We start from the raw sequence: 14,453 nt of genomic DNA, 5'->3' as shown, positions 1-14,453 counted from the left end.
GGTGATTAAAGGAATCATTCAACTAGCTAATCAAAATGACATGTCATGGAGAAAACAACTTATCAACACATCTTTGGTCATTCAGAGTAACACCTTGTGAATCAACGGGTACCAGTCCCTTTGTACTTTTGAGAGGGAGGACCCCCATAACCAAGGATAACGTAGGTTGGGCTACCCCCAAAAGAGAGTTTTGGTCTCCAGCGGAGATACAAGGGAATTTACGAAAGTCACAAACCATTGGTAAGAAATATTATGACACTAAGCATGCTTGTAAAAAGGTAGTCATCAAAGCAGGTGACAAAGTTAGGGTGAAGAATACCAGAGGTACTAGCAAGGGAAAAAATCACTACTCACAACCTATGGAGGTTAAGAAAGTGTTTTGTAATTCTGCTCTTTTGAGTGATGGCAAAACTTGGCATTTTTCTGCTTTATCTATGTGTAAAGATGGGAGAAGTATGGTTGTTCTCAATTCACTCCGGAAAATTTTGAAGTTTCCTATTCTCAAGACTACGATTGGATTCTGGATCGTGAAGATATTGAAGGGTCTCGTCCAGATGGTACTAACATTGTATCTTTAGGTACAAATGAAGTATCTTCTGAGAGTGAGAACACTTCTGATGCCTCATGGGTGGAAGACAGTAGTAGTAGGCAGAGCAAAGAGACATCGGAAGAGTACAGGTATCAGACCAACAGCGATGCAAATTCTGATTCAGATGATTCTGTTTATGAAGATGTTACGTCTCAGGATGTCAGTTGTGAGGATGAACCCACTGTGAGCAGATATGGGAGAGTGGTCAAACCTCCAGCTAAGTTATACGATTTCATCTGTGATTAGCCGTGGTTTTCCTACCTTTCCCATAAGCTTCAGTCGTGTATCCATGGTTCTCCTTGTTGTTATTGGAAGGGAGATGTGTTATGTTTACTTAAGCTAGCGCACCTAGCAAATGTATTGCACGCGCGTCCTGCTTATTGCACGCGCGACCTGCCGGTGCATTGTGACGTCAGGATGTTCTACCTGGTCACCGGCAGGATGACAGTTATGTGAGTTGCTTTGAGAGGCAGATAGACGTGCCTTGGTGTCAGTATTATTTATCACAATAAAGAAGTTATAACTTACATGCTTACGAGTCATCTCTACACATACCCATCCCACTTAGGGCAAAAAGTGTTACAGCAAACAATGCCACCCCGATTTGGACCCAGCCGTAGTGGGCAAAAGAATGATAGATTTAACCCAGATCTTTTGACTGCGGGAGAATGTTTGTATTGTCAGCATTCCGTCCATCATTTGTTTGCAGTAACACTTTTTGCCCTAAGTGGGATGGGTATGCCCAGACGTGGGTCCCTTGCTCACTCCTCCTGCGTGAGCGTCAGCATGGGGAGTGGATTAAAAAAGCCATCCACCTTGTAAAAAGAGTGGGCAGGAGCACTTGTATAAAGGAGGTGTAATACTCCCTAAAGTTATCGTTAATATCTTGTCTATACAGCCTCTTCCCCTATTCCGTCTCTAACTTTATAATCATGGAGCCTCTCTTAATGGGGTTGGCCAGCCAAGCTAGCAGTGAACTGGACTGGTCACGTTCTGCATGCGCTCTGTCATATACTCTCGGTGATTAAAACACCAGAGTTTCTCTATCTGGACCGCCAGGAGCTCCTTCGACTCTAGCAGTGTTTGCTACAGCTCTGGGTTCCCAGGTTGCCTTTGTTCTACATCCTTCAGCTCTGCCACTCAGGCCTCCACCTCCCGTAGCAACTTTCGCCGAACCCTCACCCCATCTGTTGTTAATCTCCCTCAGATCACCACCTTGAAAGTGTCCAATTCGAGTTGTGGCGTGGACACCGTATCTCTGTTAATCTCAACATACTATCTAATACTTTCCCGAATCAAGTTTTGGAAGACCGGGTCCTACGATGCCTCCACCCATATTCTCCACGTAGGTATGTAGGGGTGCGCTAATTCCCAACTCAAACACAATAACACCAGATTATGACTCGAGAGAGTTCTTGTTAAGTATCCAACATTGTGTACTGCCTCTTGAACCCCAGGAAAGCAAAGGAAAGTGTTGAGGCGTACGTGTTCGTTGCTAAAAAAGAAATAAACGTCTCTAGTTGTTAGGGGAGTGCGGTTCCACGTTTTCACCAGGCCCCATTGTAGTTGCCAACCCCCAAACTTACAAGCCACTCTGATAACCGGTGAGTCCCAGCAACCTATCCCATGTGGGGATCAGCAATACAGTTGAAGCCTCCCCCAATCAGGATGGAGTTGACCAGAAAGGACGCCAAAACCCGAGACAGTTCCTCCAGAAAGCCCATCTGGTCTATATTCAGGACATAGACGTTAACCATCGCCAGGTCCCGCCTGGCCAATCTCTCGGTCATCACCACGTAGCATCCTGCCGGGTCCACAAGTTCCATGTTTTCTAAAAGAGACCCCAGGGCACACCCAGCTAAGAACGCCAGCTCAAAGGCTGAATATGTGGTGCAATAAGTTTGGCTGCACCTGTGGAATATCAATCCCTTTTTTAGCAGTGAGATGTGTTTCTTACAACAGGGACAAACGGACCCCCCTCCCCTTCTCTTAAGGTAAGTAAATACCTTCTACAGTCTACTGGCTGACCCAGAGGTTCTTGCAAACTACCGCCCAATATCTCTGCTGCCTGCTTTCTCAAAAAGTTTAGAGAAGCATATCCATGGCGTGCTCTCATCGTACACGGAGAACAACAACTTGCTCCACTATTCCCAGTCGGGCTTCAGGGCAGGCCATTCCACCGAATCTGCCCTCCTGGGAGTCACGGAGAAGATCAGGGGACTTTTGGACGACGGACAAACGGTTGCTCTCGTCCTGCTCGATTTGAGCGCGGCTTTCGACACCATCTCGCACAACAGACTGCTTGCCAGGCTGAGTGGGGATGGTGTCGGAGGGACCGCATTGGACTGGATTAGATCTTATCTGAGCAACCGGACGTTTCAGATCTCGTCCTCACATGCCCAGTCGGATATTTTTCCGTCATCCCATGGCGTGCCCCAGGGCTCAATTCTAAGCCCAATATTTTTCAATCTTTATCTCCGCCCCCTCGCTGATTTAGCAGAGCGGGTAGGTCTTGAACTCATGACCTATGCGGATGACTCACAGATTATTTTTTCCCTCACCAACTCAGAGTCTTCATCCCCTTCAGCTCTGAAACTTGGTCTTCAGGAGGTCTTCAGCTGGATGTCAACAAACCAGCTGAAGCTCAACGGGGAGAAGACGGAGATTCTTCTCCTGGGAAAAAATCGTGATCTGTGGCAGGAGAGACACTGGCCGCCATCCCTGGGCGCTTTCCCCAGCCCAGCTACCCAGGTTAGAAACTTAGGGGTGTGCATCGATGATTCTTTATCGATGAAACAACAGGCTAATAAAGTGGCTGGTATTTGTTTCACGATTATTAAATGGTTGTGGAAGATTATCTGGATGCTGCCTGTGGATACCCAGAAGACCGTAGTCAATGCGCTAATAACATCTAGGCTTGACTACGGTAACATTCTATACCTGGGCTCCAACTTAGCTGTAACCAGGCGGTTACAGCTGGTCCAGAACTCCGCAGCCAGGCTGTTGTGTAAGATCCCTAGGACAGCAAGGATCTCGAGTCACCTTAGAGACCTACACTGGTTGAAAGTTGAGAACCGGGTCCGGTTTAAGGCCTTGACCTACATGTTCAAGATCAGAGCGGGAACCGCACCACGGTATCTGCAGAAACTGGTTAGACCCCATGTACCTGTACGGAATCTCCGCTCTTTAAATGGAGCAACCTTCACGGTACCCAGATTTAAACTGGCCCGAATGGGAGGTAAATCTTTTTCCCACCTGGGACCAGTTCTTTGGAACTCCCTTCCTTTAGCCTTGCGCAAAGAGGAGAATTATGCCAGTTTTAGGAAACAAGTTAAAACTTGGCTGTTTAATAAATAACTGTTTAAACAAATAGCGGTCAATGTGTTGTCAGCAGTTGCTTTCTGTGCCTTGTTGTCTTAACCATGGCGCCGGGAAACCCTTTGTGGGTATCTGTGCGCATTACAAATGCAAAAATAAATAAATAAAATAAATAGATATGTTGTTCAGCCCCCAAACATTCAAGGACAGAAACTTTTATTTCAAGGTTGCCATAAGAGAGTCATCATCTCCTACCTCTGCAGCCATGTATTACAGCAGCCCCCACTCTGATTCATGCTATCCCAGATCGAGGGCCAACCTAGTATCTTCCCAAGGACACAGCTGGAACGAAAATAATAAACGCAGCTCCCTAACCCAGGATAAGAAGGTAACATCCCCCCATCCATTAGTCTCAAAACAGCAGCCACACGCATGTGCGACATACATGAAACACTTACTGGGGTGTGCATCACCGTGTGGGCTTCCCAGTCAGACACTACTCCAGCCAGCTCATTGTACTCAGCATGTGTACACAGCTGAGAGGGCTGTACCCCAGGGCCCCAGTGTCTTTATTTGTCCAATACATCTCACACGGGAACAGTACTCAGCCGACCTGGATGTACCCCCAGTCAAAGAAGATCAGCAGCCGCACGGGGCATCATCAGCAATAATAAAGTGTTGGAGCCCATCGTAGGGACAGTTCCATGATCAGATTCAGAATCCCTAGTTCGATCTTCCTCCACTGTCGATTGGGGGATCGCTCCTGGAACACTCATCGTTGCCACCACCTCCTCCGCTCTCAACTCTTCATGCTGGGCCTCAAATCTAGATGTGACTGCTATGTTGAGACTCCGCACACGTCACCTTGATTTGTTCTGAGAGGGATTGCGTCCTGAGAGAGCCGGGCGATTGGCAGAGGGCAGGTGCTGGTCTAGCCATTCCCACACTTCCTGCAGCCAGTATAAAAATGTCACCCTGTCCGTGTTAACCACCCGCAGCCAGGCAGGAAACCACATCGCATGCTGAATTGCCATCTGGCAGAGGCGCCTCTTACTTTCCAGGAATGTGCTCTTCTGTTTCTGGACCTCTCTTGTAAAGTCTGGAAAAATCCTGACCCTAGAGTTCTCCACTTTCAGGTCCCCATGCAATCTAGCCTGGTGCAGTACATGGTCCCAGTCTTTACAATAAAGTAGCTTGGCCACCACCACGGGTCGAGGCACCATGCAAGGTGGTGGTGGCTTTGCTGGAACTCTGTGTCCTCTTCCCTGGGCAAAGAAAGAAAGGGTAAAGACCTTCAGGTGCCACATCTTCCCTAAGCATTTTTTATAAGAGGAGAACATGTTAGGCCCCTCAGCTCATTCAGGCAGGCCAATCACGAAGAATATTGTTCCTCCAGGCCCTTTTTTCAGCGTCCTCGGACCTATGTTCCAAAGTCTTGACCCTGCCCTCCATGGAAGCAAGGCATTACCTCAAGGATTCCATCTCCAGGGATAAATCTATTGAGTTCGTTCTGTGGTCATAACTAGGCCTGAGCGGACTTTTGTTTCACTGAACTCCGCGAAGTGCCAAAAAAGTGTGCCGCGCTCCGTGGAGTTCCGCAAGTGGTGGAGTGAAGTAAGCCGCGCTGCTCCCGCTGATTTGTAGCACCATGAGTTTGTCCTGTGCTGTAAATTCAGCTTGAATGGCACCACACGCAGCGCAGGAGGGAGCAGCTTCTTTCTGTGGCTCGAGTAGATGTTGTACTCGAGTGGCAGCTTCCTCAACGCTAGCGGCAGGTTTCTCAATGTGAGTGGTAGCCACCTGTCGCGGACGCCTGCATCGAGAAATCTCGACGGAGGTGGTCTAGCGTATGATTTTTCTCACTTGAGATTGCCAACCCGGCCGCGAGAAAAAATTCCGCGCTCTACGCGGTGCACAGAGTGGGAAAAACTGTGAAAACTCCGTGAGCGGAAAAGTCATGACCTGCTCTTCCAGGCACCAGTGATCATCTCTAAGGATCCCCATATCCGCCACAATCATGTTCATCTTTGTCTGTAAAGCTTACCGGGTGTCAGTGATCGCCTGCAATATGGCATCCAAGATAGCCCCTTGGAAGTCCCCCTCGACATCACTGGACCCCAATGAGGGCTGCGCCTGGGGGCCCATGTCTTTCTTTTTGGAAATTTTACCCATGATAGTTCTCAATTAAAGTTAATCAAATCCAGGAGCCTGGCAGCCACTGAAGGCCCCCTATTGGGGGGGGGGGGATAGGGTGTTGTCTCTCAAAAGTTCAGATATAGCTAGTGGAGGCCCCTTGGAGTTACATGGATTACTCTAGGCCCTTCACGGATATCCTCACTGTGGCAGAGGAACCCCGTGACCCATGTCAGGCTCCCCCGGGGACTCTGCTTCCTTCGCTGCACCCATAACCCGTGGTCGTCCCTCTTCCTCTGCGGGACTCCTGCAGCTGTGTGCTACTCCTCACAAGGTCCCGCTGCCCAGGAGTGCCATACTCTCAGCCCTCCGGCGCCAGCACTCGGGCCCTTTCAACACCATACTTCCTCCATCTTGGCAGCATGTGCATTAGGCTGCCGGCTCCTTCTGCAAAGTTCTGATCTGGAGCAGTGGAGGCCACAGAATTAACCCTACCGTGCACCAGAGACGAAGGGAAGTCCCCCTCTATCCTTTAGGTGCTCCCTTGGCCGAGAAGCCGATCAAGATGATGCTGGATAGAGCCAACTGGCAGCACTTGATGCTCGGCCTTACTCCATCAGCGCATGGCCATGCCCCCCCTTCTCTAAGGCCAAGTTGACAATTCCCCACTCTACACCTTTTGGAAAGTAGAACACTATACTTCTGGTTAATAGTAAGTAATTTTGTTATGATTGCTTGTAAGAACTGCATGATGCTGAGTAGGGTTTAAGATGTAACAAGTTCATACTGTATTCTGTGGCACAACCTACATTGTTAGACATGTCAAATGGAAAAGATCCTTTTTGCTATTTCATGAAAATTGGTTCACTGGTTTTGTAACAATAAGGGACATAAACCTAGAAGTAATTTTGCAGTATACCTCAGTACATTGTGATGACAAAACACAATATTATAAGGCAGCCATATTATTTACATCACACTTAGAGTGTGTCCTGTCTTCTATAATAAAATCTACATTAAGACTATTTTTGTCATGTCTACGAAGACATGACAGACTTTAGGAAATTAGGTAGAGGTAAGGAAAATTCTTTTTTTTTTTTATGTAAATATTTTTTTAAGTTTGTGATGTACGGTGATGCTACTAAAATTATTATTATTTTTAATACTACTGTCCTGTATGCCACTGCACTGTACTCTGCACTACTGCACTCCGTGCCACTCTACTCTGTGCCACTGTACACTACTCTGCACCACTATACTGTATGCCATTGCACTGTACTCTGCACTCTATGCCACTGTTCTCTGCATTATTCGACTGTACGCCACTCTACTCTACCCCACTTCATTCTAACTGACTCTACTCTGCGCCACTCTACTCCACTTTATGCTACTTCACTCCACACCACTGCATGCCACTGTGCTCTACTCTATGTCACTTCCCTCCACAGACTGCATGCCACTCTAGCACACTCGACGCAGCACATTACCACTGTACTATACGCCACTCTGCTATATGCCACTATACGGTATCCCACTTCACTCTAGCACACTCTACTCTACGCCACTACAAGCCACTTTACTCCACTGCACGTCACAGCTCTGTACTATAGTCTGCACCACACTCCTGTACGTAACTCTACTATATGGAACGTGACTCTATACACTGCCACTCTACCACACTCCACTCCATAGAATGCCACTTTACTGTACACCACTTCACTCTACCCCACTCCTCATTGCTCTTCTCTAGTCTGCAACACGCCACTCTATGCCACTCTACTCTACTCCAACCCACACTACTCTCGCCCCTCCACAAGAGTGTTGTGGAGTGGTGACAGTAGAGTGGCATGTACTCTATGCCACTGCACTGTACTCTACCCTGCATTACTCCACTCCACACCACCGTACGCTACTCCGGCAACTCTACTCTATGCAACTGTACTCTACGCACTCTATTCTAGTCTGCACCACTGCCACATATTAACACTCTACTGTACGCCACTCTACTCTGCTCCACGACACTGTATTCCACCTTGCTCTGCACTCTACAATACTACATCCAACATCACGTTCCTCTACTCTGCACCACTCTACTCTATGCATTGCACACCACGCCACACCACTGCAATCTACTATGCACCACTCTATCGTATGCCACTGCACTCAATGCCACTGTACTCAATGCCACTCTGCAGCACTCCACAGCACCGTACGCCATGCTACTCCACAATTATTACCATGGTACTATTCAAATGTAAAGAAAAAAACGGTATATAAAATAAGTCATACCAAAGTACAAAACATTATATGATCAAAAACTATTCTTCCCCCAAAAAAAATTACAAATTCAATTTACATAAACGTTTGAAGAGAAGGTATAGCTAGGAAAGCTTAATTATTTATTTGTATACAAAACAAACAAACTACACAAATAGTAGAATTCTAAAGTTATACCTTGAAGCTATAATTTGCTCACCACCCAAAATGTAATATAACTTGAGCACCTCCGTAAATAGTGGTGGTTCGATCCTGGCCCTAAGATTGACTTGTACTATATATGATATTTGTGTACTTTCTCAGTTTTTTTCTTCGGTTAAATAAATTGAATTTGAGGCAATAAACAATTTTCTCACATCAAATGCACTTAAACTGGTAATAAGGAATTAAACCTGTGAGCTGTAGTAATAAATGAGTGAAACTGTGTTTATTGGTAGGCTTGTTGGCCATAATGTGCTATTTAGTCACGTTTATTTTGACTGCATATATATGTATGTATGTATATGTATTTTTACTGAGATATATATATATATATATATATATATATATATAGATAGATATTGTTTATGTTTTCACTGTGGAAGTCACATGGTTATGTTATGCATTTGTAACTTTATTTAAACGTCCAGTTGAAGCGCAAAACCACCCGTGACCAAGGCGAGTGTGTCGCCGAAACGCGTTGGGTTTGTTCCATATTTCGTAATATCATGCTGGAATGATTGAATGTATATCTTTCTTGAGTACACGCTAGTGTTTGAAGCGGTAATTTAAAGGACTGGATTGGAGTGCATTGGCACAACATGCGTTGTGCCTGGTGAAAACTATATATATATATATATATATATATATATATATATATATATATATATATATATATATATACACACACACATGTGCTGCAATGTCCATGTGGGCTTTGCTATGTGGGCAGCACTCGTCTGCCCGCCCACAAACGGATCTTGCAGCATCTTCGAGCCATCTCAGGAAAAGATCCATCTTATCCAGTAGCACGGCATTTCGAATCGACCCATAACAGCAACTCTGATGGATTAACATACTATCTGGTCGACACAATCCCGCCCCTCAAGAGGGGAGGCAATAGGGATGCGAAATTACGACTACTGGAGACAAGATATATCCTGGAGTTTAACAGTAAGAACCCGGGAGGCCTCAATGCCAGTGAGGATATGTACACCTGCCTATAACAAAATCTATAACAATATCTTCAATAAATTGACAGCCTACATGTTAGTTTATCAACTCGTGGTCTGTGACTCACATATCTGGGACCAGATAGAGTCAAGATGACATACCTAGAGTGTTTGTTTCCCCAAGGTAATTATTTTTAAACCACATTCACATTCCATTCACGTTGGGTGGCTTTCCCAGTACTCCTATGGGGGATATTAAAATATCCAACAGCTTTGCACTAATCCTAGCCAACATTCAGAGACTAGGATCTTTAGATTAGAACAGTTTTAGGCTAATGGTGGGGTTTTGGGATTGCGAGGTAGGATATTGTTTCATTCAAGATTATCCACTCCTCCCATTATCCTCACCGGGCTTTGCATTATTCTGGTAAAATCAATGTAAATATTAAGTTATATGAAATTTTGGATTGCCTTGTAAATATGACTTATTTAATTGGTTTTTTAATATGTAAAAATGGCTTTTAACAATCGTCTATTTTTTACATAACTATTTGTATATAGTATACGTTTTTCTTAGCATTTGAAAAGTATATATTATCATTACTTTGGGCACTATGCCCTGAATATGCTGCTTGCTGCTAACATTTTTGGCAGTATTTCTATTATGTCTACTGTTTGAATATGTCACACAGCTGCTGTTGGGTTAAGTGGATTCCACACTATATATACCCTCATTTGTGTCATTGACACATCATGTGATCAAGCCTCTTCGAGAGGCGAAACGCGTCATGACAGTTGCTGGCTGGAATTTAGATCACGAATAAAGCACTGAAAATTTGCACTTATTTGCGGTTTCGCTCTGGCGTTATTTTTGCTGCCGTTGTGGAGTAGGAGCATGATGGATGGAGTCCTTTGACACACATATATATATATATATATATATATATATATATATATATATATATATATATATATATATATATATATATATATATATATATATCTCTAAATAAATAACAGTTTGTTGGACCACCTTGCTAAACAAATGCTAAAAATCCATTCACTTTAAAAACCAGTATCAAACACTGGCAAAACCGACTGGTTGCCACTTTGCAACCTTTGTTTGCTTTGGCACACTTTATGTAAAAAGCCATTCAAAGATTGCCGTCTGTGTGTGGGCAAGCATGTGCATGCAGCAGCTGCAATCTTGGAATGTTTTGCCCATAAAGTATGACAGAAATCAATCCAAGATTGCCATCCATACGCATCAGCAGATGGAAAGTGTTGGACAGGGAACCATGGAGAGAGAGAAAGTATAGACAGTGACAGAGGGGCCAGATAGGCTAAAGGTTGCCTGTTGGACACTCTGCTTCTACCGAAGCTGCCCACGCGAGCACAGGGAGAGGTAGGAGGACTGAAATGTGTCAGTCGGATGCTTTGTTTCTCCATCGGTGGCCTAAGGAGGAGTAGGGGCTAAAAGATGCCAGCTAGGCACTCTGGCTATGAAGCAGCGGCCAGCGTGAACAATGCAAGGGGTGGGGTACTAACATTGGTGTAGGTGAAGGGCGAAAGAGAAGGTGGAGAGGAAAAGATGATGACGAGATGGGGATCACAGGACAGGGATTGAGGAGGGAACAAAGTGTAGGTCTACTTCTTACATTAATGAGGCAATGCAACTGTCCACAAAATGAAATTGATTCGATGGACAGCCCATGCAAAAAGGCAAATTCTGAAAAGTACATGAAAAGTGGTCTGACCCAAAGTCCACTTTCTCTGAGCGACTGCTTAGATGTATACACTGTATAAAGGATTAGTAACATGAAGTTTAAGACAAAGCTAAAGTGGTCTATAGGCAAGACCGAAAAAGGAGTGCGTCTGTGTGGTCGAGCACTGGAGCTAGTCAACCTTCTTCAGGTCAATTTGCGACTGCAATTTATCTGTGAATAACAATTCAAAATATACGCAGTTGGGACAAACAATATTGTGTAAACCCGGATGGAAGTTCCCTAAGGTGACAACGCAACCAAAATACACACTTACCCGCGCCACTGCCCTGTCTGAGAGGAACCCAGCTGCAATGCTGCCCACAAGACCACCGACCTCCAGGGCACTCATGTAAGAACTGCCTGGGATAGAAAGGGAAGCGTGTTACTGTTGGATGATACAGCAGCTGTATCTCACCATGCTTTATTCAAGAAAGGGGTACACGATGCACGCACCAGCAGTATTAGTATTATATAGAAAACAAGTGCTTATTAACAATAACAAGTCGAGATTGCAACAAAAGTCAGGTATCAAGTAAAATGGGAAGTAGCCATAGCACCATGAATGTGTCTGAGGAGAAGAAAATGGGATTCTAAAGGTATTCCATTTTGTGTCCCCATTCGAAGTTCCTCCCCAGAGAGCCTTTTGGTAGAATGGTATCACCTAAGTAATAACTGTATCTGTTATTATTTTTTGTAATGCACTGGATTGTGCAGCAGGATTCGAACTTGTAGTTTCAGTGTGGCATATTTATTAATTGTATATGAGTCCTAGAAGGTTAAAGAAAGGACAACAACATGTTGGTAAAAGAAGTATTTCTAAGATACAGGCGTGGGCTGTTCGAGGTAGGCCTGGCAAGCTGCAGAGGAGTGGCTAGATACGAGGTTTCTGGTATGAGGGTGGCGCATCAGGCAGTTTCTGAAAGTAGGTTGGACTTTGCCTCCGAAGATCTTTATTTTACAGGTGATAACGCACTGCCTCTTTACTATAGAGGTTTTAAATCTGGTTAAGAATGTTTGTTTCTTCACAATGAGGCACAAATTGAATACTTCATTTGGTAGTCTTCATTTTGTGACATGAAGTTCAGATCTTAGGTATTTCCAGACAACACGCAACTCTTGGGCACTTCTAAACTCCCCTAAGATCTTGTGTCCTAACAGGCCGCCACTCATAGTTGAGATTCTGCAGGATTCCACTCAGATGTCACAGGCAGCTTAGGTCCTAACAAACTCTAGTGAGTGGGTTGGCTCTATAACTCTCCACATGTCTACTGGGATCTTCCAATCCCCACTTGGACCTAGTATATTCCCAGGCTCCACTCCGATCATCTATTATACCAAACACAGTTCACATCATGGGTTCTTCAGTACCTACTTGGAGCTTGTATTGTTCTACACTCCTCTCAGATGCTGTGCTAGGCCCGCATTCAGATTCTGTGTTACATCAGTCTCTGGTCACTGAAAGTCAATCTCGGTGGACACCCTCTCTGAAAAGCTTGCCTCTGTGCATACATCCCAATAGCAAGTCTCAGCTGGCATCTGTGGGCACCTTCAAAGTGACAGAATTTGAGCATATCTTAGAGCCAGTCTTCTAAGTACCAGTCCTTGAGTATATCTTGAAAGAACTCTTCACGGTGGCTGTCTTGTAAAGGCTTCATTGTCGAATACACTGAGAACAATACACGTATGAACCCTACTCCATTAAAACTGACCACCGGATGTGTGCATGAAAGCAAGAAAGTGAGAAAAGGAGAGATGGAGGCAGCTATTAGAAAAAAACAGAAAGCTGGTTGGGGAGGTGTTTAAGGAACCAAATGAGAGTAACCGCCACCCTCCCACCTCACCATCTCACCCATGAGCGCAGACTGTTCTTTGTCCTGTATCAGGAAGAGCTGCCCCCAGTCTGTGCAGCATGTCTTTGCCCCGAAGACCACCAGGTAGCCCCAGCAGAGCAGCCATAGATACGGTGACAGCAGGAATTCTTTCAATGTGCTCTGGTCACCTGAAGAGTCTGCAGGGGGAGAAGGTCAGTAATGAAAGTCATTCTCACAGCGCACATTTATTGATCCATTAACGCTAACCACACACTCACAATGATTAACTTATGCAACAAAAATCACCACTTTAAAAACTAAACATACGTGTATTTGCTGCTCTCCCCAAACGACTGAAACATGTGTCAGAAGCCAAAAAGTTGAATGACTCCACATGTTAAAACTCACTTATGAGGGAATGGGTACGGCAACCTACCAATAGTAACCCAGCTCAATGTACCTGCCGGCACACAGGAAAAAGATTACTAGCCCCCAGCACCTTAATCTAAACATAGATACATATATGGTGCCCATAGTGCTGAGAATGTTTCTTGTCACACTTCAAATAATGTACTTTATTTTTTAAGCAAATCCACTGTATAGGCTCAATATGAGATTTGCTCTGTGCGACTATGCATTGCTCAGTGTTTTACAGACTGTTTTATAAGTGTGTGGGTTTCTGTCGTTTGGAGAGACCAAACAGTAGTTGTAGTGCACTGTAGGAAAATCCATGGTTTCCATGTGTGCCATTGGATTGATTTTTTTTACATTTATGTACCTGGGCTGCTGATGTTTCTGATCAGTGGCTAAACATAGTAACATCTTTGGCTCAACAAAGCTTGTGATTCACTTTAATTATGAAGGAGTGGATTCTTAAAGGAGCCAGAGATCAAAAAGAGGAAATCCTGATCCTTTTCGCCATCGTGAAAAACTGGTAAATATTACCTTGTGGGATAGGTTTGCTTAATGCGTCTCATCAACTGGATCACGTAATAAAAGAAGGGGACTAGACATTGTGCAGGAATTCTGATATGATTTGTTCTGACAATTCAACCAATTAAGTCTTATGCTGGATTAATTCATGCCTGCCTGGGAAGGGACTGAGGAGCGCCAACGTTCCTTTGAATCTTTCACTATAAATTCTATCAGCGTCAGCGAAACTGATGTCCTGATGCTTCACAGAGAGAAAATTATAACAAACATTGTTTGAAAAACAAAGAGGACTAAATGGAACTGGAAACTTGCCAATTGATTTGACCGAAGAATGAGAAACGCCTCTCTTCCACCTAAAACCTAGGGTCTAATGTCCAAGGATCAGTCAATACAATTTCAGAACATTTGGAACACCATAAAAAATGCAAAACCTTTTCTGCGAATTCTAAAATCTGGACTTTGAAACTGTATCACC

General features: G+C 44.6%; 1 protein-coding gene across 4 annotated transcripts in view; it reads right to left on the bottom strand.

Moving 5' to 3' along the window:
* The window catches only part of SLC37A4 (solute carrier family 37 member 4), a 121,534-nt gene that overhangs the window by 14,353 nt on the left and 92,728 nt on the right, over positions 1-14,453 (bottom strand). For all 4 annotated transcript variants that reach the window (XM_078682210.1, XM_078682209.1, XM_078682211.1 and 1 more), the window contains exons 5-6: positions 13,084-13,242; positions 11,509-11,594 (exon numbers count right to left, since the gene is read on the bottom strand). In XM_078682210.1, the coding sequence (XP_078538336.1) occupies positions 11,509-11,594; positions 13,084-13,242 (245 nt within the window). The remainder of the gene's footprint in view (positions 1-11,508; positions 11,595-13,083; positions 13,243-14,453) is intronic.

The sequence above is a fragment of the Lissotriton helveticus genome, chromosome 3_1 (genome assembly GCF_964261635.1).
Source record: "Lissotriton helveticus chromosome 3_1, aLisHel1.1, whole genome shotgun sequence".
In the NCBI taxonomy this organism is placed as follows: domain Eukaryota; kingdom Metazoa; phylum Chordata; class Amphibia; order Caudata; family Salamandridae; genus Lissotriton; species Lissotriton helveticus.
Note: the sequence above shows the minus strand (reverse complement) of the source record. Positions and strands in the feature narration are given on the sequence as shown.